The sequence below is a fragment of the Cygnus atratus genome, chromosome Z (genome assembly GCF_013377495.2).
Source record: "Cygnus atratus isolate AKBS03 ecotype Queensland, Australia chromosome Z, CAtr_DNAZoo_HiC_assembly, whole genome shotgun sequence".
NCBI lineage: Eukaryota > Metazoa > Chordata > Aves > Anseriformes > Anatidae > Cygnus > Cygnus atratus.
Window position 1 is genome coordinate 62,077,943 of NC_066396.1, and position 22,727 is coordinate 62,100,669.

At 43.9% G+C, this 22,727-nt stretch overlaps 1 protein-coding gene across 10 annotated transcripts in view; it reads right to left on the bottom strand.

Moving 5' to 3' along the window:
- Window positions 1-304: 304 nt before the first annotated feature.
- Window positions 305-22,727, bottom strand: part of MCC (MCC regulator of WNT signaling pathway) — a 207,507-nt gene continuing 185,084 nt past the window's right edge. For all 10 annotated transcript variants that reach the window (XM_035562606.2, XM_050716463.1, XM_050716464.1 and 7 more), the window contains 4 exons: window positions 20,061-20,267; window positions 15,813-15,910; window positions 4,958-5,080; window positions 305-3,918 (listed from right to left, as the gene is read on the bottom strand). In XM_035562606.2, the coding sequence (XP_035418499.1) occupies window positions 3,738-3,918; window positions 4,958-5,080; window positions 15,813-15,910; window positions 20,061-20,267 (609 nt within the window). In that variant the 3' untranslated portion in view covers window positions 305-3,737. The remainder of the gene's footprint in view (window positions 3,919-4,957; window positions 5,081-15,812; window positions 15,911-20,060; window positions 20,268-22,727) is intronic.

Genomic DNA, 22,727 nt, shown 5'->3' on the forward strand with positions numbered 1-22,727 from the left:
TATGAAGTAGCATATTTTTTGGTTCATATAATTTGTCATTAAAAGGACTGGATGTGTAGAAAAGGTTTCATATGTGCCCTTCCATTTCTGTGAAGTGTTCCTTGACGTAGGAAGCTTTTGGCAAGTATGATCAGATCTCCGGTGAGCTCTTTCAAACTTTTCACGTCCCAGTTATGGGAACAGTCCTGACTATGTCATACCATCTCCCTCAGTCGCCTTCTCTCAGGGAAGGTGACTACGGTACCTCCTTGCAGAGCCCCTGAACAGCAAGGTGACACAGTATGGTAAAGCAACCCCCAAGGAAAAGAAACAGCATTAGAAATTTATTCAGAATATAAGAACATTTGTAAAATAAGTATTATAAATGTCTCTGTATAAATAAATGCAGTTTTTACAATTCTATATCAAATAAACACAAAATAGCTATTTTACAGCGGCTAGGAGACTAAAAACCAACGCATTTAAAGCTAATTCAGTAAGGTGAGAAGGATCTAAAATTACAATGTATGGTACAGTATTAAATGAGGTTTCAAATGAGAAAGTCCTAATAGAAACAGGAAAACAATACTGACATTCATGCAAACTTACATGTGCTTTGCAATAGCTAACAGTGCAGTCAAGCTGGTGAAGATTTATATGTTCAATTAGGAAAAAAAAGTACTACTTTCTGAACACACCGAAATACAAAATTTCATGCACTCTGACAATTTAGAAAGTAAAAAAGATACCCTAAGATTAATTAATTGAGTGAACAGCTTTGGTGGTTCTTGCCAAGAGAATCTGTTTTTCTTGCTATGCACAGTTATTACTTCTGCAACAGTTGAGTGAAGTTGCTGTGACTCAAGGTAATTTGCATCAGTGGCGTACAGGTAATACACATCTGGCTCTAGGCCGGTGTACTTGTGTTTCAAACAGGTACGTAACAGGAATTTGTGTTTTGGTATTTAGTCTCAGGACTGGTGACCTTTCAACCAGTACACTGGAACTACAACCAATGGTGATATGAAACAGTTCCCACCACACCAGTAGCGCTTCTGCCACTTCCCCCATTGGCCTTTTCCAGCATGCCGACCAATAAAGGGGGTAGCTGCTTGCTCAGGCAAAGTAACATGTTTTGGCAAATAATAGCTACTGCTGGGGCTGTATGACACCAGTCTTTTTTTCTGTGAGTCCTATGGGAAGAAAGGGAAAATGACTTACATGTGGTTATTGTTTATAAATTATTCTAGAACACTTTTAGAGCACAGTGGGCATGGGACATACATGGAGAATGTAGTAAAGAAACATTCAGTTGTGCAGAACCAGCAAATCATGAGGCCTTAGAAAGACACAGAGGGGCACTGCAACTTCCTATGCTTCTAACCAAGGGGCATTTTATGCTTTCCTAATGCACACCTTCTCTATAAAGAGAGGTTTCCGTTCAAATGCTTTAAGTTTTATTGTGTTCTGTGAACTTAACAGCTTCTTCAGGTACTATGGAATAGAAAAAACGGAGCCTGAGGAAAGGCGGTGTAAGAGCGGTTTCCAGCTATCTTAAGTGACAGGTATTTCACAGTGACAGTGTGAGATGACCTCAGGTTAGATGGGTGCTTTAGATACAAGAAGACAGAAGTGTAAGTGCACTTCTGCCACATGAAAAGATCCACTGCTCTTCAGAACGCTGCTTCAGAAATAAGCGTGATCAGCTACTACTGAAACACGGCGAAAACTCACATTCCTGTTGGTGAGAAACTTGTTGACCAAGAAGAGAAACACCATGGACATTGAGCAAAACCAGTGATAATACGAAATCAATGTATTTATTCCCTCAACAGTAGGGTCTCAAAAATTTCCATTTGCATTATAAATTAAGTACAAATCACTTGACAAAGAAGACTGACCAAAATCAACCCCAAGGCATCACCACCAACTTAATTTTGAAATCAGCATTGTTTTAATGTGCTATTGCAAACAATCACATATGATGCTGGCTTTGTAGCTGATGTGTCAGACTCTAGAAAAGTATGAAATAACTAGTACCCTAAGGAAAGAAGAAAACGGCAGCAACGGTAGAACAGAGAACTTTTCTTCAACATGCTTTCGGAATTTCCTGGTCTTACGTGTCAGTAAGTGAAATAAAACATCAGCAATAAAATCAAGAAGTCATGAACACAAACTGCTTCAGGGCCAGTTGTAACCAACCGCTGACAACAATGCCATATTCTGAACGCAAATTCTCACAACTGTTTTGGCTGCCTGGCCTTAACCTCTACTAGACAAAACCAGTTCAAGTCCTCTAAAAATATTTTGTTTGTACTAGAAATTGTAGGACTAAATGAGAGACGTTATCATAATTCTAAATACACTATAATAAAACTTGAGATGCAACTCAGCAGGTAAAGCAAAAACGATAGACAGCTCCTCAAGTCAGATTCACTGGAGAGAACACAGCTTGAAAAATGCAAAATAGAGGAGTAACAGCAACAGGCTAACAAAGTTAACGGAGTCCAGTTTGGCTAAACTAGAACCAGACTTAAACATGGAAATTGTTTTATGCACTCAGTCAAGAAGAACTAACGTCTGTCTGAAACAGGTACTAGGGCAGTCTCCATCTGCTCCCTAGAGAAATCAACCTGATCCCCATGCTTCAGTTAACATTCATTGCTAGAATAGGCCAGTATTTTTCCATTCATTCACTTTGATAACACATTAACATGATGTGACTTAAACAAAACAACAGTAAAACAAAAGTTAACCTTACAAAGCTGTATGAAGACATCATTCACATTCTGCTTGTGGCTGTATATCCATACACCTACACATTTATAGTTTTGTGCATGTTTATTCAATACTAAACAGGTACATTCCTAGTAAGTACCTTTTTTGGTCACAAGTATAAAAAGATGACATTCTACTTTGTGATTGTAGAAGGATGTACTAAAGGCTCTATAGGTAACAGAGATGGCCCAGCCTCTTAAAGAAAACCTTGGCTATAATGTACTGACAACGTAACTCAATTTTCACAAAATAACCGCAAACACCATGCAATATAAATACCAGGAGACGGCTTGTGATTTCTTAACCACCCTTGGGCATACACTGTCTACCTGGCATGGTAAAACTTACAGCTTTTAGTCCTCTCGCAGACGACTCCTAGGAAATGTACCATCCTTTGAAGAGATGCCATTAGTTGATTGGTTTTGTTTTGTTTTCCCTCCCCAAATCAACAGCAGTTTTCCTACCTGATCTGCACTGGGAGCAACAGTACTGCAGCCATGGTGCAAAGAGCAAACCGGCCTGCTGGCTCCTTGCTCTGCAGCTGCCTGTCCGGGTCATTACCCACAGCAGCGAGTTCAGAGGATGCAATACACAGCTGTGTACGGAGGGACCCAGGAATCAGGAAAACTCAAATTACCTCTGACCTGCCCAAACTAAAATCTATTAACATGAAGTATTTTGTTATGTGACACTGTCATCCGTAGGACGTAAAATGGAGAAGAACATGTATAAGTATAGACATAATGACAGACAATGTACATAATCATAGCACGATAATTCAGGCACTGCCATTTTACATTATTAAACAGTCCTTAGTTAATGTTTAGATTATCCCCATAACTCCTGGCTGGACAGCTGAGATCTAAGAGATGGTGCTAAACTGTGTCGACAGTCAGATATTCTAGCATACAAGCAACCTAAAAGCCAGCCTCCAAAAGAGAAATTTGTAATGGCACTACGCATCTTTGAAAAAGATGCACTTAAAGTGAAGTTTCATTGGTGTGTGGTCTCGAGTTCTCTTCTTCTAGTAAAGCTATTCTTTGTTTCAGCATCCTTACTTGAGTTTCATGTCTCTCCACCATGGCCATCATTTGCGATTCCAGTTTCTTCAGCTTATTTTGATGCTTTTTCTTTGCTTTTTCATAAGCTGCTACCAAGTTGCTGTTAGAAATAAAATACAAGGTTATTCAAAAAAGCTTGCTCACAGCAAGTGAAAACAAAACAAAACCTAACCTAAAAAAAAACACCCTACCACCTTCAGGGAACTACAGAATTTGATACTGATCCTCTTCCTAAAACTGATGTAGCCTTAAAACTCATTTGATCCAAACCTCACTGATCCAGATTTGGACCGATCTGGATCTGCTAACCTCTGTATCGTTTTTGGTCAAGCACACACTCTTAGCAGTTACTGAAAACATCCTTAAACATGGTTCAAAGTGCTGGCTAACGGTTGCTTGTGATGACCACGCAGAGCACTGTTTGAGACTCAGTGTGTGCTTCACATTAAACATATAATGCTTTACAGAAGGATTCTCTTGTGGCCAGAACCTGCTTACAAAAACCCAGCACCGAGTAAACAGGCGCATTTAAAAACTAACATTATGTCTATGGCATCTTGTGCTAATTTGTCAGCTGCTAAGTATCTTGTATGCCTCCACCTTGATTCAGTAGGGAAGCTTGAGATGGGTGCTCTTTCTTACCACAAGGGCCTTCTCTACTAAGTGTAATTTACTAATGAAAATTACACTGAGAACTTGCAGGAAAGGCAGGTACAGTCCATCATATTCTCAGTTCATCCAGACCTGCTGACTAAGCTGTGTAAGTGTGACTATTGAAGCCAGTTCATTAATAAGGAGGCCAGAACCAGAGAAAAAGGAGCAAATTTAATCAAAATAACAAATTAATAAATCTGACTAAATGGAAGGATTTAGGTTTTTGTTTGTTTTAATAATAATAAATTTACTAGTAACTCAGTTAAGATTAACCTATTTATTTTCCCCACTCTGCTTTTAGCTATATAGTTTTCAGCATCCTACAAGGGAGGTTTATATCTCCCCCACGTCTAACCTTTAGGATTCAACTTGTGTGAATGCCAGCATCTAGAAACGGCATTATGGCAGGGGGAAGAGTACAGTGTATTATGAGAACATGGCAAAAAAAATCAATGGTGCATCCATCTGCTGGTAGATCCTTTTACCTGTTTGCCCTCTTCAGGTCATTAACGAATTCTGCAGACTGCTGATGTCTGATTTCACTGCTCTTTGTGAGTCTCTCCAAAGCACTCACTAGCTCTTGCACTCTAGCTTTCAGTTTCTTCTCCCTGAATCAGGAGAAAAAGAGAGAGAAAACTATTTTCAAAACAGAAATAACACTTCAGCTTACAAAAGCAGGAGTGGTAATCAAGTTTCCTCCTATGTTGTATTTACAGGCTGAAAATATTTTCTTTAATACTACCTAGACAATGCAGGAGGTAGTTCTTCTGTTAAACTTTTCCAAAGACTGATTTTATACAATTCACCATTTTAGAGTATAGGCTCAGAGGTGCAGCAGACAAAATAGAAAACAAACTTCTCTGTTGGATCTATGTACCAAATCACCCTAACAAATAATCAGAAAGATATATTTTTATTTAAGTATATCTGGAACATGCCACCTTCTATGTCTTGAATTAGGTAACAAAGGAAACTATGAAGAGAAATCAAGCATGGTGGTAATCACATAGGAGTTGTAATAAAAATTAGAAGAATTACCCTTAAATGTAATTTACTGAATCTCTTTTCATTTAGAAACTACTATAGGTGGAGAGCAATCCCATTGATTTCAGTTACAATCTCCAATTTACACAAGAAATCTAAACTACACTCCATATTACAGTAGATCACTGGGTTCTTCAGGATGCAGCAAGTCCAGTCCATATGGCAGTAGGAAACAGAGAAAGATGAGAACAAGAGAGGGGAGAATAGACAGAAAAGGGCAAGCACAGGAAATACAAAACAAAGAGCACAGGCGTCTTCTAAACTACAGTAGCAACGTTTAAAATACCAATACAATATAATTAATTACCATCACTTAAAATACCTACAAATTACAACTGAAAACTAATTATAAGAAGTGTGCCAAAATGGAAGTAAAATATAAAATATCCTACCTCTACAAGCAAAAAAACCATGTGAACAACACAGAAGTTCTAGATAGGGTTCAGTGTGGAAGCGTGGGGTTTGAGCTGGCTGTAAAAACTTCCCAGCACAGGCAGGATGAGGCAGTAGCTTCCTCCTGCGGAGCTCCCTGAAGCAGAGCTGAGGTCTGGCTGCCCACATGTGCTTCTGCACAGACCTGGGGCCTCCCCACCTCTTCTCCCAGGTGCTGGTGCAGAGACCAAGGAGCCTTTCTCTGAAACTTCTCAGGGTGTAGGCAGCCCAGAGAAAAGCTCAGATTAAAAGGGGAAAAAAAAGTGTGGGGGGGAGAGGGGCAAGGGAGGGGAACAACAGTGACGAGTGGCAGAGAGCTGGGGTAAACTGGGAGAAAAGCTAGGTTTTGTAATGCCAAACCTTACACTTGGGAACTTTGCATGTATGGAGACATCCATCTGTGCTTTACTGCCCTGAATGCTTTGCAGCGATTTGCTTTTCCCTCCTGTTTTTGTTGCACTGTTGCTCAATGAGTAAACTGGATTTCATCTCAGTAACACGGCGACCACAAGCTCCTGCATGAGCATCATGAGCCTTGTGGGAACGGGATGGAAAATTGCAACACCAAGGTACCGCACCGATGGTGGTCGCTTTGAAAACCCAGGAGGCTCGTCGGGACACTGCTGGGGAGCGCTCTGGCTTGAGGACACCTCACTGCTGGAGCACGTCCCAGCGCTGGGCAGGAGTTCAAAACCCGTGCTAGCTGCCCCGGAGCACACCAAGCCAGGGTCCCTGCTCGGCAGCCCGCAGTGCCGAGGCTGGCCGTGCCGTGGCAGCCTTTCACCAGGAGACACGGGCAGAGCACGCGGTGAGGCACATTTCACCGCCTCCGCTCCAGCAACAGAGGGGCTTTGACACAGAAAGCCGGGGAAATATCCCGGCGCACTGCAGGCGCTGGCTTACCGGGCGAATTAAAGAGAGGCCTTGTTGATGAAGAGCCATCAATATTCTTTACACGTCCTTTCCCCGAAGTAACACGCGCAATTTTCAAATTACTCCATCTTTTTCCTCGGGGGTTAAAAGCTCACCACCTCCCACCTCAAGTATAAATTTCATGTCTTTACGTTCTATCTCAGCTGATAGATTGACTCAGCACTGTCTACACTGGAAATTTACGCTCTGCAAAGAAAACAGAAACTAAAAAAATCCAGCGTTTACTTGCAGTAGAAGATAAGTAAGATCAGACCCAGCAGAGGTCAGAGCTGCTAGCTCATGTGTGTGTGGCACATGGTAACTCGTGGATAAGCGTGATGTAGATTTGGTGCTCCTCTGCTCCAAAGGACTTGCAGCCAGGGGCTCTGGTGCCCTGCACTGCAACCTAGCGTGCGCAGCAATGGGAAAAACGTACTTGGATGGGGAGAGAAGGAAACTAACAATTGTTGTTAGTCGATGCAACACAGTGTGTGAGAAAGGCATAGCTGTGAAAACACTGTCCGCAGTCCAGTGGGAAACAACCCTGCAGAGCCACAGTGTATTTATTGTAGCTCAGGTCCACAACACACCTTCTGTAACAAAAGCTGCCTGGAAAATGAACACAGTGGAAAGACCTGGAGGAGCTTTTCACGCATGATGAAGTTTGGCTGCTAAGGTGACTGCTGCCTGATAGAGGCATGACATCAGCCTCTGCCTGTTCCCGCACCCCTGCCTCCCAGCTGGTGGTGCTCAGCCCGAACTCATTGGGCTGGTTCTACAACATTCAGAGGCCGGGTCTGAACCATCCACCTAAATAGTAACAGAGGGCAGTGCTTCAAACCTGGGTGCCTCAAACACAGATTTACACCACCAGGACACGTGTATTCCCTGACGTGCAGTGACAGGATCCAGACAGATCTGCTGCCTTCTCTTGAGGTCAGTGGGAAGAGCACTAGCTCGCGTGTGCTCTCACCTTGCTCTCAGGGAAAGCAATGGGCAGCTTGGTTGCGTGCACTGAAATGCCCCAAAATCTTGCACAAACAAGACATAGGGATTTACTGCTATGCTTACTGTTCCTGATTTAAAACACGACTGTCCAAATATTTTTACTTAAAGTGTCATTTCACAGCAGAAGTATCACCTCGGTAGAGAGACACAGCAGCAACAGCAAAGGAGCAGTAAATAATTTGTTTTAGCCTGGAAAATGGGGATGCCTATATACCTGCTTAATGCCTATTACTTGCATAAACACTTAAGGTTTTTTCCCACAGGGCTGTGCCTTCTATTTTAGTAGCAGATTAGAGACCTCAGAGCTGTACCTCTCTAGTGGGTCTGCAAATGCCCTGTTCTTCACAAAAATCTATGCCTCATAATGCTAACTCTTCTCACTTCTCTTCATTTCTAACACTAATTAGTTCTGTTTGGACAGAGAATTGTCCTTAATTGTGTCCTTCTAGAGCTGATTCTCTAGTCTGGCAGCAAAAGCTAGTGATAATGAATCCTGAGGTGCTCTTTTGTATTCCTTTAATGCGTTACAGTTAGCTGTCTTCATGGGATTTCTAGCACCACTTCACTGTCCTGATTGCTATTGTAAATCAGTAGGATATGAAGAATCAGCCTCTACAGGCTTAATAAAACAGCATATTTTAAAACAATAGCCTTAGTCATAGGCAGCATCTTTCCAGGATGAGGCAGTGTCAAACCTGTGAACCAGGGAAGGAACTGCATTTGGTGCGACCACAGGCAGACAGCCTGCCAGTCTGGGGAGCAAAGCAGTGAAGCAGCCTGCATGCCAAACTCATACCTCACGCTGCTTTCACACCCCCGGGTTGTAAACAGAAAAGGACAGATCCTGGGTGTATTTTAATGAGAGGAGAGGAGAGGCAAATATTTTTAGGAGAACACTATTGCTATGTGATCTCCCAACTCACAAGTCAACTGGACTGCAGAAGCCAGCCTTGCTTTCTCTCACCAGCTCCTCTTCCAACGGGCTGCTGCAGCGGGAGGTGCAGGAAGCACAGCCTCACCACCTTGTGCACAGAGAATACGAGCACGAGTTCTCAGAAGAGGGAACAGACTCGTGATCTGAGAGTACGGTTTGCTTCACCTCCAGCAGAAGGACTCTGCTGCAGGGCACTCAAGAAGTCAGCGAGGGAAATCCCTGACTACAGTTTCCAAGGAAAAACTCGGAATAAATGTCTTCGGAGGCCTAGAGCCTACTCTGACATCCACTGTTACCAGTATGCTCAGTAAATGTGTAACATTCTGGTAACAAAGACTTTTGTTTTACATTTTCACAATCAAAACATTCAGTGGACAGTTGTTAAACAGTTTTCAAGGGCTTTTTGTTTCAGGCTTAGGGGATGGTTTTAATAGAAAGGTGAGCTGACAGGGCCTAGCATTTTCTCTGGTTTCACGGCTACCACTGCACAGAAGGTGGAACCCTGCCAGAGCCATGCAGGAAATTATATAACACAGGGCACATTTCTGTCAATTTGGCCTCCATACAGTGACACCATGTACGGACCAGAAAAATGTAAGCAAGGTCTTGAGCACCCTGTATTTTCCCTCCTGTCTGGGCTTTTCGAGACATGTTCGGGTTTTACATGCCAGAAACCTTCCCAGGCAGATTTTCCTGCCCTTGCTCATCTCATCCAGAATTCCCCGATGTTGCAAACAGGAAGCTGCTCTCCCCTGGCATGCAGAAAGATGATTTTCCTGCCCTTTGCTTGGAGTGTACCCAGCTAACTCCCCTCCTGGTGAACGCACAAGCTATCACCCCTCTGCCCTGGCATCAAGAGCACCTATAGCTCTTGCCAAACCTGGAGCAAAAGAGGAATAATAAGCTCTCCCTGTATCAGGAGGTAAGAACGGGGCAGAGGAGTCAGGGGCGTTCGGGGCCGATGATCTTACCTCTCAACATCCCTAGGAGCATCCTTTCCCCCACAGGAAGCATTGCCTGTGATAAGCACAGCCCCCCAGCCCCTGTCAGGGGGAGCACCTTCGGCACAACCCCTGGCCAGGAGCCCACTCCGAAGGGCAGGCACGCACCACCCTGCCCCTCGCTTCGCTCCCAGCCCTTTCCCAACACCCTCCTCTTGCGGTTTAAAACCTGGCATGCTCCCTCACTTCCCCCTCTGCCTCTTCCCGTTCCAGCTGAACAGGGTGACACGTAATTACTTTTTCTAGGCATCCGGCTCCTCTTTTCTCAGGAGATCACAGCTGGACATTCAAAAGGAATGCAGATAAATTCCTCTCCTTTCATCAGCAGTTAGTTTTCCTCAGATGTTAGTTTAAACTAACATCTTATGTCAGACTTGCATGCAGAACCCTCAAGCCAATTCGAAAGCACGCTTCTCTCTCTGGTTTGGGTTGGCCTGCTAAGGAAAGCAACTAATATATAACACATTTTTTGTGTTCTTAAGAAGCAACAAAACAACACTGCACAGATGCCAGAAGAGTGTTAAAATTGCCCTCTTCACATGCTGTGCCTTCCTGCCTCACCCCCCTGGGCACTGGCAGACCTGAGAACGCCCGTGCTGCCTGCTGCCCGTGCAGAAGTACGCTGCTCTGACCACGCAGAAGATGGTGGATGCTTTAAAACATACTTTGCTGGTGCAAGACACTGCACGGCTTTTTTTCATTTTTCTTTTGCCAGATGCTTAGAGTGGGTCTCAGGAGCCAGTGGGTACCAGGCCAGGTGCAGTGCTGGAAAAAAAAAGAGCAGCAGCATAAAGGGAGGACGGACCTGGGGGAGGCAGCAGTGTGCCTGCCGTGCTCCGTGCTCCAGCCTCACTGTCTCTGCCAGCCCAGCCTGGAGGCTTTCCAGGCCTGGAGCTATTTGGAGCTCCCTGTGACAATGGTATCGGAGTGCACAGCAGCTCAGATAACCACTCAGTGGTAAGGAGAACTACTTATTCCATGTCAATAACACAGAAAAAGAAAAATGACAGTTATCTGTGATGCACGCAGGAATAATAGCTACCCAGGGCACTTCAGAGGAGTCTGTCTCTTCTATCACTGTGAGTCATTTCTCTTCTTGCAAGAGCCCTCCCAGTGGGGTTCTCTGGGGGAATTTCCACAGGCATGCAGTGCCCCCTGAGCCCTTCAGGCAGCCAAGGGAAACCACAACAGGAGACTGCACAGTCACAAAACAGACAGAGATCCTTGAAATTTGCAGTGACTGCAATCCATGCCAGTGTCTGGCTTTCAAATGTTTCACAGTTCCACATCTCCCCATTTAGTGGGCATGCAATGAGAGCCTAGGAATAGGCAAATATATATATATATTAAAAAAAAGCAGCAGGTGATGCACTGGAAAAACTTATCAGTAGCTCCTGCATAGACCCCCCCATCCCTTCCCTTTTATCCACTGTAGGCTCATGCTGTATTTTGGCAAGGAAGAAAGAGGATTTTACTGCCTCAGTTCTTAAGAGTTGTTTTCAATCTGAATTATTACAATAGGATGTGTTTTAGGTGTTCCTCTTTTCATTTCCAAGAGCTAGACTCACTGATGGTCAAGATGAGCCTGAATTTCAGAGACGCTTCCACCTACTACTGGACCCTGCTGTCATGAAAATAAGGGTGCCCCCTGAAAACTCTGACAGACACCGTGCGAGGACACAGTCACTGCCATGCTTTGGTGCAGCTTGCTGTTGAAATGTTTGCTCTCTCAAAACAAGAAGGTTGGTGCAACACAGGGCTGGGGTCTTTGTACAGACATAAGGCCCTAAGACTACTAGGAACACCACTGTGTCATGGTAGACCACAAAGAACCTACTGCAGTAAGACAAATTTTCTATGTCCTACTGGAAATACCTACAGTTTCCAGTTCCAGAGAGGCAGTGCAACAGTTCTATGGGGGGAGGAAGGGGGAGAGAGGAAGGGAGAGAAAACTGTTTGCCAGTTCTACTGATTGCTCCCCCTTTCCCTCTACATGATGACTTTCCAATTAACAGCATCACTTAACAGCTTCTCCGTGTTCACAAGTCGTCAAGGGATGGTAAATGTACTGCTTGTTGTGTTGCCAAATGGAAAGTCACCCTTTTGCGAGGTAGATACTGAATCACATCTAGACTGAGATAATACGTGTAACCCTGCACAGCCCTGAGATCATCATTTTGTGCCCACTGATTACCCAGCTGGGGTCTGAACAGTCACACTGGATATAGTGTGTTTTGTCTGCCATGACTGTCACTGCCCTTCCTGCCCAAATATCCTATAAATCTTTAAATACATACAGAAAATACAACGCTGTGCAGAAAGAAAAGCTATCAGAAACTGGCAATGCAATGTGAGGCTGCAGGAGGACTTCAACAGCTACAGCATTCCTACCAAGGCTTAGTGAGAGGGAGAAGTTTCAGTCTTGCCAGCTTGGCCATTTTTCACGGAATGAACAAACTTAGTTTGGAAAAGAAAAAAAATTAGTTGCCTCACCATTGTTATCGCCCTGCTAAAGCAATTTCCCTTCTGGAAATTTTCTTACTGCCTCCTTCCTGCCGTATCTAATGCATTTACAACCATGTATGTGCTCACTAAGTTAACAGCTCACACAAGTTATCCTCAGTGCTCCTTTCCCCTGCTGCAGCAGAGCAGAACACGCCAGCGAGGAACATGTAATTTTAGGGTCTTCCTCAGAGACTTCGTAACCTGCCTGTCTTTGGGGCACTCAGACCAGATCCTCTCTCATAAAACTGGCCTCTGGCACAATCACTTGTGCATAGATGCCAGGCCATAAGGCTGCTGGGAATACACTTAGCTCTCCCAAGAATAAAGTATTTCCTGCCAACAACCTTGTTTATGGATGTGTTAAGCTCAAGGGAATGGTATTTAGAGGCTTCATGTCCATTGACACATTCCATCATTCCACCAAGAAAGGAGAGGATGAAAAACAAAATTGCTAAAGTCTGGCAGAAAGTATTTACTCTTGGCTGGAACAGACCCTGTCTCTAAGCTAGCGGACCAAGCCTGTGATGCCACTGCCTTGGTCACCCAGATGTAACTTTTACAATAAGGAACTTGCAGGTAACTTGGATTTCTACTAGTTAACATGGTGGTCATGGATAACAAAAGCCATTTCTGTAGAAAGCCCGTAGGATGGGTTTTGATGCTAAACACTGCTCTGGGAAACCCTGAGTCCTACTGCAACAAATGTGTTACGAAACAATAAAGGAAGAAGTGCTCCTGCCTTGAATCTCTGCTGATGGGCACGACCAGTGGAAACTCAGGGAGTTTCAAGACACATTGTTGGATTCCAGATTTAAGAGAAAGTCCAGGTCTGCAGAGAGAAGATAGGCTACTTCTGCAGACAAAACTGTTCTGCTGCAAAGCTGTTTGCAGACCACGAACGTACAAATGCTTCCCAACTACACTAAAATCCAAACCATAACTGCCTCCTGCTGTTTTATTTGGGTTTCACTCTATTTCAATTAACTCAGAAGAACCTGACAGCTCTGCAGCTACAAAATGACAGAACGGGAAAGCAGCAGTAGCGGGGGGCTGCCAGAGCTTTTGTCTCTGTGAGGACAGGATGGGGAGAGGGGCATCAAGCAGGGCTGCTGATTGATATCACATTCCCTCTCAGAGACAGAATCAAAAGCAAATGGATTTTTGAATTGCCAGGTCCAAGTCTCCTCACCTTGCAGCTCCTGGCTGTCCCCTGCACCAGTGTCTGCTGCCTGCGGAAACAGCAGATAGGCTCAATGGCTGGTTGCATCCACTAATTACAACCAGTACCGAAATACTCCCAAACATTTGCATTTAAATGTTGCCTCTAGACTGCAGACTCAGTGTGCAAGTATTCACTTGTTTCGCATCTTCCTCCTGCCACCCCCCAAAAACACAGTCACTGTGCGAAGTACTTTTTTCATTTTTTATTCTGGTCCTAGTTCTTTGGTGGTGTGAGTGTCCAAGGGGGAGCCAACAGGACCTCCTGGTTCACAAGCGGTGTCAGTACGTGTTTTCCCATGCAGGCAGGAAGGGCACTGAGGAACTGGCAAAGAGTTAAATCCACTTCTCCCTACAGATTCCACTCACCTCAGGCCGTTTTGTGTTGTTGTAGCACAGAAGAAAATATATTTCAGTTACTTTGAAAACTCTTCTGTGAATCCACGAGGGTATAAATTTCATTGCATCTGAGGCTCCCATTTATCCCAGTACCACAGTTAGGAATTGCTGGTATTTTTTAGCATAGCCGTTGCTAAACAGTTCCAGTATGTTTTTCCCATGTGCTAGACAGACTTTCTACCCATTTCCAGACAGAAGACTTCAGGATAAGGAGACTAAGCATTCAGGCTGTCTTGGCTGGCACACTGATTAGGGAGAAAAATACCCTGTCCATACAGCTCACGGAAACTGTGCTTGAGCCCCACTGGCAGTAGCAATCACATTTAGTACACTCATATTTCCATTACACAGAGAGCCTTCACTCCAAAATTTATGTACAGTTTAATCCGATTATTTTTCTTCCCCATTTCTGCCTGACAGACTGTACTTGCTAGGCCCCTGGCTGGAAATCCATGCTAATCAACTTAAGGCATAGTAGAAAAAGCAATTCTTTTTTCCTCTGTGTTGTCAGCAAACCACATTTCATGACTTTACTCGAGCTTCTACTAAGGTCACTGGCATCTTCTCAAAATCCAGGAAGAAATAACAAGACCAGGAAAAAGCTACAGTTTGTGTGAAGATAGAAAATGCCAGTGGAGCTGCTCACTGGACTGGACTGGAGCGTGGGGGATGTGGGGAAGGCCATGGCTCTGAATAATGTTTATGCAAGTAACTTTGTTGATGGTTTTTATCCACCCACACAAAAATGACAGTTTTAATTATTTTAACCACAGAATTTTGTTTCCTGCATCAAGCAAACTAAGTATTTAGTGACTGCCAGACTATTAAGAAAACTAAGTATTCAGTGACTGCCAGACTATTAAGCCAATGGTATGAGATATATTGATTTTGCAGTGGTAATGATCCTTACATTTTTACGTAATGCCTTTCAGGCTTAAGTGTCCCTAAGGCACACTGGAAGTTGCACCTACGAAAAAAACACTTCAGGACTGAAACACCAGAGCTGCCTGAGAGGATATTCTACCATCAGAGAGGGAGCAAACATCAGAAAAGCAAAATACACTCTTCCCAGCCAAAATTCTTGATAGCACTTTGGACAGGTTCAAAATACAATAACCTGACTAGACATTACATAGCCATGTCTTACATAAGGTGGAAGAAGTAACAGAAACAACAATTGAAACGGTGAATGTATTGGTCATGAAGTTTATCAGAGTTGGTCCAGTGAAAACTGCTGCACAAACAAACACCTAGTTAATGTGTAACTGTACCGAAAGCTTTGGCTAAAACCTGGCTATTGATAACAGCAGTTTGTCAAGACATCAATTTTCTCTCTCATTGGAAAGCTAATGTTTCTTGCAACAACGTTCTCTGTAATTGAATTGTGGCTCCCCTTACATACTCAGGAGGCAGATGCAGCATCTGAGTCCTCAAAATCACTGTTAATTCCCACTCTTGTAACTCCTTCCCAAGTTCTAACCTGCAAACAACCTTCTTAGCCAAAGATCAGAATTCAAATTCCATCATTATTAAAGGTTTTCTGCATGCCTTCAAGCAAGTCATGTCACTGGTTTGTGTCCATATTCTTGCCTGAATATGGAACAGACTTCCTGTTATTTCAAGGGTTTCTTAAGGATAAAGCTCACCTGAATTTTAAAGAACTTTAAGAGGAATGGAGTGGAGCACCATGGAAGGACTTTTATCAAGTTAAGAACAAGAGCAAAAGAGAGGGGAAGATTAGAAAAACTTTGATCCTTTTCCATCTCACAGGAAAAATCTGTGATCAATCTTAAAAAACACTTGAGGGTAAGAGTATGGGCTTGGAACTAGAAATCTCACCCTAGACCCGCAGAACAAGTCATGTCTCTGGTAAGGGAAGACGCTTACCGCCTGAGTGCATTTGTGAGTTCAGCAGTCAGTTCACTCTCGTTGTATGGTCTCAGCTCAGCTAGTGTTAACGGTGTTGCGGTGCCATCGCTGCATTCCTGAGAAATGAGGCAAGATCATCTCCATTGAATTTACTTATCATCTTAATGGAGAAACTCTTATAAAGCTCTATGTACGCAGCTACTTTTGAAATGGAGGTGAAATAAACATCAGTGTCACAAAAATACAGCAGCACATCAATATAACAAGAAATGGACTAGCAAATTAACACTGTACAAATCCTTCTAATGTTTCCTAAACCACCACAGTTCACTGATTTGCAAAATTTTGCTATAGTGTGCATAAACTGGTGCCTCGCATTGCTCTTGACCCCACACTTCAATCAAAGAATGTAGATGATGCTTTGCCAGAAACAGTTAAGCAAGGGCACAATTATACACTAGCTCTGGATTTTATTTTTAAACACACTTAGAAGCACTAGAAGAACAGGATTAAAGTTTTTCTAGGTATCACTACTTCTTCATGCAAATTATTATCACTGGGACAGTTAGTGGATGGAGCGGGAGTACAGGTGGTGTTTTCGTCCATCCCTACAGTGGCAGGGAGGGGTACAGAAACGACACGGAAAGCCCACCTGATCAACACGTGGCTCAGAGGCTGGTGCCAACACAGAAATTTTGTTTTTTTTTTTGACCATGGGACGCTTTACTCAGCACCCAGCCTGATGGCCGCAGACGGGTCCCTATCTCAAAGGGGAAAATGGATCCTAGCCCAGGAGCTGGCAGGGCTCATTGAGAGGGCTTTAAACTAGGTAAGAAGGGGGACGGGGCTGAAATAAGGCTTTTTGGAGCTGTGCCAGGGGGAACAATGGCAAGGCTGGGGGAGAAGGCAATGGCCCAACTGAAGTGCATCTACACTAATGCATACAGCATGGGTAACAAACAAGAGGAGCTGGAAGCCGTCGTGCAGCAGGCAGGCTATGACTTGGTTGCCATCACGGAAATGTGGTGGGACCACTCTCATGACTGGAGTGCTGCAATGTCTGGCTATAGGCTCTTCAGAAGGGAAAGGCAGCGCAAAAGGGGTGGTGGTGTAGCTCTCTATATTAGAGAGTGTTTTGATGTTGTGGAACTTGAGGCTGGGAATGATAAGGTTGAGTCCCTATGGGTTAGGATCAGCGGGAAGGCCAACAAGGCATGCATCCTGGTGGGGGTCTGTTATAGACCACCGAACCAGGATGAGGAGACGGATGAGGAGTTCTACAGGCAGCTGGCAGAAGTTGCGAAATCATGTCAGCGCTCGTTCTCATGGGGGACTTCAACTTCCCAGACATATCCTGGAAGCACAATACAGCCCAGAGAAAGCAGTCTAGGAGGTTTCTGGAGAGCATGGAAGATAGCCTCCTGACGCAGCTGATTAGTGAGCCTACCAGGGGAGGTGCCCCGCTAGACCTTCTGTTCACAAACAGTGATGGACTGGTGGGAGATGTGGTGGTCGGGAGTTGTCTTGGGCAGAGTGACCATGAAATGGTAGAGTTCTCTATTCTTGGCGAAGTCAGGAAGGGGACCAGTAAAACCGCTGTGTTGGACTTCCGGAGGGCTGATTTTGAGCTGTTCAGGACACTGGTTGGCAGAGTCCCTTGGGAGGTGGTTCTGAAGGGCAGAGGAGTCCAGGAAGGCTGGGCGCTCCTCAAGAAGGAAATCTTAATGGCTCAGGAGCGGTCTGTTCCCACGTGCCCAAAGACAAGCCGGCGTGAAAGAAGACCGGCCTGGCTGAACAGAGAGTTGTGGTTCGAGCTTAGGAGAAAAAAGAGGGTTTATATTCTTTGGAGAAGAGGGCGGGCCACTCAGGAGGACTATAAGGATGTTGCGAGGCTGTGCAGGGACAAAATTAGAAAGGCCAAGGCTCATCTGGAGCTCAATCTGGCTACTGCCGTTAAAGATAACAAAAAATGTTTTTACAAATACATCAACACCAAAAGGAGGACTAAGGAGAATCTCCATCCTTTACTGGATGCGGGGGGAAACTTAGTGATGAGAGATGAGGAAAAGGCTGAGGTGCTTAATGCCGCCTTTGCCTCAGTCTTTAGCGGCAAAACCAGTTGTTCTCTGGATACCCAGTACCCTGAGCTGGTGGAAGGGGATGGGGAGCAGGATGTGGCCTTCGCTATTCATGAGGAAATGGTTGGCGACCTGCTACAGCACTTGGATGTACGCAAGTCGATGGGGCCAGATGGGATCCACCCGAGGGTACTGAGAGAACTGGCAGAGGAGCTGCCCAAGCCGCTTTCCATCATTTATCGGCAGTCCTGGCTATCGGGGGAGGTCCCAGTCGACTGGTGGCTAGCAAACGTGATGCCCATCTACAAGAAGGGTCGGAGGGTAAACCCGGGGAACTATAGGCCTGTTAGTTTGACCTCAGTGCCAGGGAAGCTCATGGAGCAGATTATCTTGAGTGTCATCACGCGGCACTTGCAGGGCAACCAGGCGATCAGGCCCAGTCAGCATGGGTTTATGAAAGGCAAGTGCTGCTTGACGAAACTGATCTCCTTCTATGACAAAGTGACACGCTTAGTGGATGAGGGAAAGGCTGTGGATGTGGTCTACCTTGACTTCAGTAAGGCTTTTGATACCGTTTCCCACAACATTCTCCTCAAGAAACTTGCTGCTCATGGCTTGGACTGGCATACGCTTCGTTGGGTTAAAAACTGGCTGGATAGCCGGGCCCAAAGAGTTGTGGTGAATGGAGTCAAATCCAGTTGGAGGCCGGTCACTAGTGGAGCCCCCCAGGGCTCAGTACTGGGGCCAGTCCTCTTTAATATCTTTATCGATGATCTGGATGAGGGGATCGAGTGTACCCTCAGTAAGTTTGCAGACAACACCAAGTTAGGTGCGTGTGTCGATCTGCTCAAGGGTAGGAAGGCTCTGCAGGAGGATCTGGATAGGCTGGACCGATGGGCTGAGGCCAACTGTATGAAGTTCAACAAGGCCAAGGGCCGGGTCCTGCACCTGGGGTGCAACAACCCCAAGCAGAGCTACAGGCTGGGAGATGAGTGGTTGGAAAGCTGCCTGGCAGAGAAGGAGCTGGGAGTATTGGTTGATAGTCGGCTGAATATGAGCCAGCAGTGTGCTCAGGTGGCCAAGAAGGCCAACAGCATCCTGGCTTGTATAAGAAGCAGCGTGGCCAGCAGGTCTAGGGAAGTGATTGTCCCCCTGTACTCGGCTCTGGTGAGGCCGCACCTCGAGTACTGTGTTCAGTTTTGGGCCCCTCGCTACAAGAAGGACATGGAGGTGCTCAAGAGAGTCTAGAGAAGGGCAATAAAACTGGTGGGTCTGGAGAACAAGTCTTACGAGGAGTGGCTGAGGGAGCTGGGGTTGTTCAGCCTCAAGAAGAGGAGGCTCAGGGGCGACCTTATCGCTCTCTATAGGTACCTTAAAGGAGGCTGTAGCGAGGTAGGGGGTTGGTCTATTCTCCCACGTGCCTGGTGACAGGACAAGGGGGAATGGGCGAAAGTTGTGCCAGGGGAGGTTTAGGTTGGATATTAGGAAGAACTTCTTTACTGAAAGGGTTGTTAGGCATTGGAATGGGCTGCCCAGGGAAGTGGTTGAGTCACCATCCCTGGAGGTCTTTAAAAGATGTTTGGATTTAGAGCTTAGTGATATGGTTTAGTGGAGGACTTGTTAGTGTTAGGTCAGAGGTTGGACTAGGTGATCTTGGAGGTCTCTTCCAACCTAGACGATTCTGTGATTCTGTGATTAATGCAAATGCAGAAATCTGTTTATTTTTTATTATACTAAGGGGAAAAAAGTTTTAGTTCTCGAATCATTACACAGTGATTTGCAAAAAGAGACTGTCATTACAATGCTTTAATTGCTTCATAGAAATGTGCTCTAATTTTTCATGTTTGGGGCTTGGACATAATCATGTTTTATTTAGACTCTCTTTCACTATCTGTTTCCAGTGAGTGGCAACAGGCAAGACATAACACGCTTAGCCACAGTAGTTTGACAAGAGTGGCTTTGTTGTACTCCTCCCCAGAATGACAACCTTATTTAGCCCAGGCTTAACAGTAATTCTAAAAAGTCACAGGATGGAAAAAACCAACCAACTACTAGAGAACAGAGAAAAGACATGAACATACAAACAGAAGAGGAGAATGATTAACATGCTTAAAGACTGCTGTAGAGAGGTGGGGGACACAATAAATTTTGTTTATGCTGATTTTAGAAACTTATTTTGACTCCTGACCTTGCCCAATTTGTCTTTGCTTCCACTGCTGGTTGAGCTGAGAGACCTCATTCTCTGCTCTTTTTGCTCTTCCACTTCAGACTTCAAGTGTTCAATGTGAACAAGGTAAGCCTGTTCCTGGGCCTCTCGAGTGCTCAGTTTCAATTCCAATGCTTTCTTCTCTTTTTCCAGTAGGTAAAGCTGTGCCTTGAGCTCTGCCATCTCCTCCTGATGAAAAAACATAAACAGCATGATGTTTCATGGGACTAAATACATAAAAGAAGATAAGATCAAACAAAGCATTCTTCCACTTCCCCTACTTGAGTGTTTTTTCCATGAAGAACACTATCAGCATGCAGAAGGCTTTTTATGACTGCATGCCCTATTTGTCAGAAGGCCACTATGTTTTAAGAGCGAGTACCCTGAGCTCATCCCTCCATCTGTCTCAGATATAACATGATGCCTGAATTAGAGTATCGGGGATCTGAGAGGGTTGCCACAGCTGCTGAAGTTTCTTTCGTTCTATCTTGCCCTTCGTGCTGCCTAAAAACAGGAGTGTCTGATCTGCTCATCAAACAGCTCCCTAAATCACAGAATCCAGTTTTTTACTGATACATAAGAATTAGAGTTGGTTTATCTCATTACAATGGAGTATGTTTGAGGGACTAGGACAGCAAACACAGATCATGTATTCCTGCCTCACACTACTAGCCTCTGCAGTAGAACAAGTTAGTTAAAAAGGGCAACTGAGTATGGCATCATCAGATATCTATTTTTAATATTCCTTCTCTAGATGGCCAGAATCTCAACTATATACAACTGGATGGTCACAAAACTGCACTCTTTATTATTCTTCCATAAATATTATCCACAGAAAATGGATACTGGTACCTCATAAAAGGAAACTCAATCCCGAAAGCTAGTTCTTGTGTGCAATTGATCTACTATTCTGATATTTTTGACATTATAACACAACTGCTATGTGGGGAGAGTCTTCTACTCTAACATCTACTCTGACAGTGACTGGGCAAAAGCATAAGAACAAGGCATGAGTGAGGTGACCCTTCTTTCAGCACTTGCTCCCAACCTCCCACGAATTGCGACAAACAGGCTTTCTGAATAAGAAGGCCCTTTGTGTTTAAGGACTCTTCAGAAAAGTTTCTTCCATGGAACGCCTAGTTATTCTGAACGCATGAAAACCCAGCTCCACAAAGCCTTTAGAGAAATAGCCCTAAAACGTAACGTAGATTATATTAAATAAATAAATAAATGAACCACACTATCAAATACACAAAACACCCTTAAAATAACAACAACAAAAAAGCCAGAATCACATTCTCATTATTAGGTCATGGCAAGCTCTAGTCCGTCCCACATGCTGATTTCATGCAGTAACACAGCTCAGAACAAACTGGTTCACTTTGTAATTCTCTGAAAGAAGGAAGTTCCTTGTTGGATGCCCAGCCTAAAAACAAATCACTACTTTTTTTTTTTTTAAAAACTGAAATACATATTCTAGTCACAAGAATATCTCAGGTGCCTTGTCTCATTCTTCAAAAATAATGCTCTTTGTAAGACAACTGTTATTAAAGAAGATTATATAAACAATGTCAAGACCTATATAGATTTTCTCTGTAGAAGAAAATGTGTTCCTAACAAAAATTCATTGTCTGGTTTAAATGTAGACAGTGCATACATGTGTAGTACAGTTACAGAGAGCATACTGTAGCCAAGGTAATCACTGCCTTGTTCAGAAATACCATCCATGCAAAAATAAGATTGACATCCTAAAAACCCTCAGGCTTATAAAGGTTTTATGAGCTTTAAAATCATTCATTTTTTCATCTACTTGTTTGTGGATTGAAAGTTAGAAACACAATCTCTTTCATTCTATGTGGTTTACAGAAATTTAAATGTTAGGCAAACTTAACATTAATTTCGCCTGTGAACAGTAAAAATGTAAATAATGATGAGGCAACTTGGTTATAGCAACTTAACTGGATTGTCTGGTATACTTAAGGCATATACACTTAGCTTCTTAATCCTCTATTTCTAAAGCCATTAATCTACTTAGCCTGTTGAGTGAATGCTGAGAAGTAATTTAAGCAGAGTATTTTGGCACTTATGTGAGCAGAAAATATTCTTGACAGAGGGGTACAGTCAATCTACATGGGAGGGACATGACACAATCTTCCAAGACTAGAAGCTGAAGCTAGGCAAATTCAGCCTAGAAAAAAGGGACATCAGTGTTCTAAAAGAAGAAGAAAAATTTAACCTCTGGAACAATGGATCTATGGAACTTATTTTATTCATCACTTGAGTTTTTACTTAAAGACTGGATGTTTGTTTGTACTACATATCTTAGCTCAGAACAAATTTGAGAACCAATGGTGGATTAACTACTTCTTTTATGAAGACAGTAAGCTTAGATCATCACACAGTCACTGTGAGTTCACAAATTTGTATCCTTCCACAAGAGAAATATGACCTCCCAAAACACCCCCCATCTGTTAGTTTTATTCTTTCAAGGCAATGGGACTTTGAAGAAGAGATGCGAAGAGAAAGAAAGGGTAAAGTGGAAGAATTGAAAAGAACAGAAATGGATGCAATGTTAAGGTTGAAATTGAAAACTAAAACTACACTTGAAGATTCTGGTATTGACACTTGAAATCTGTGAGACAGGGTGGC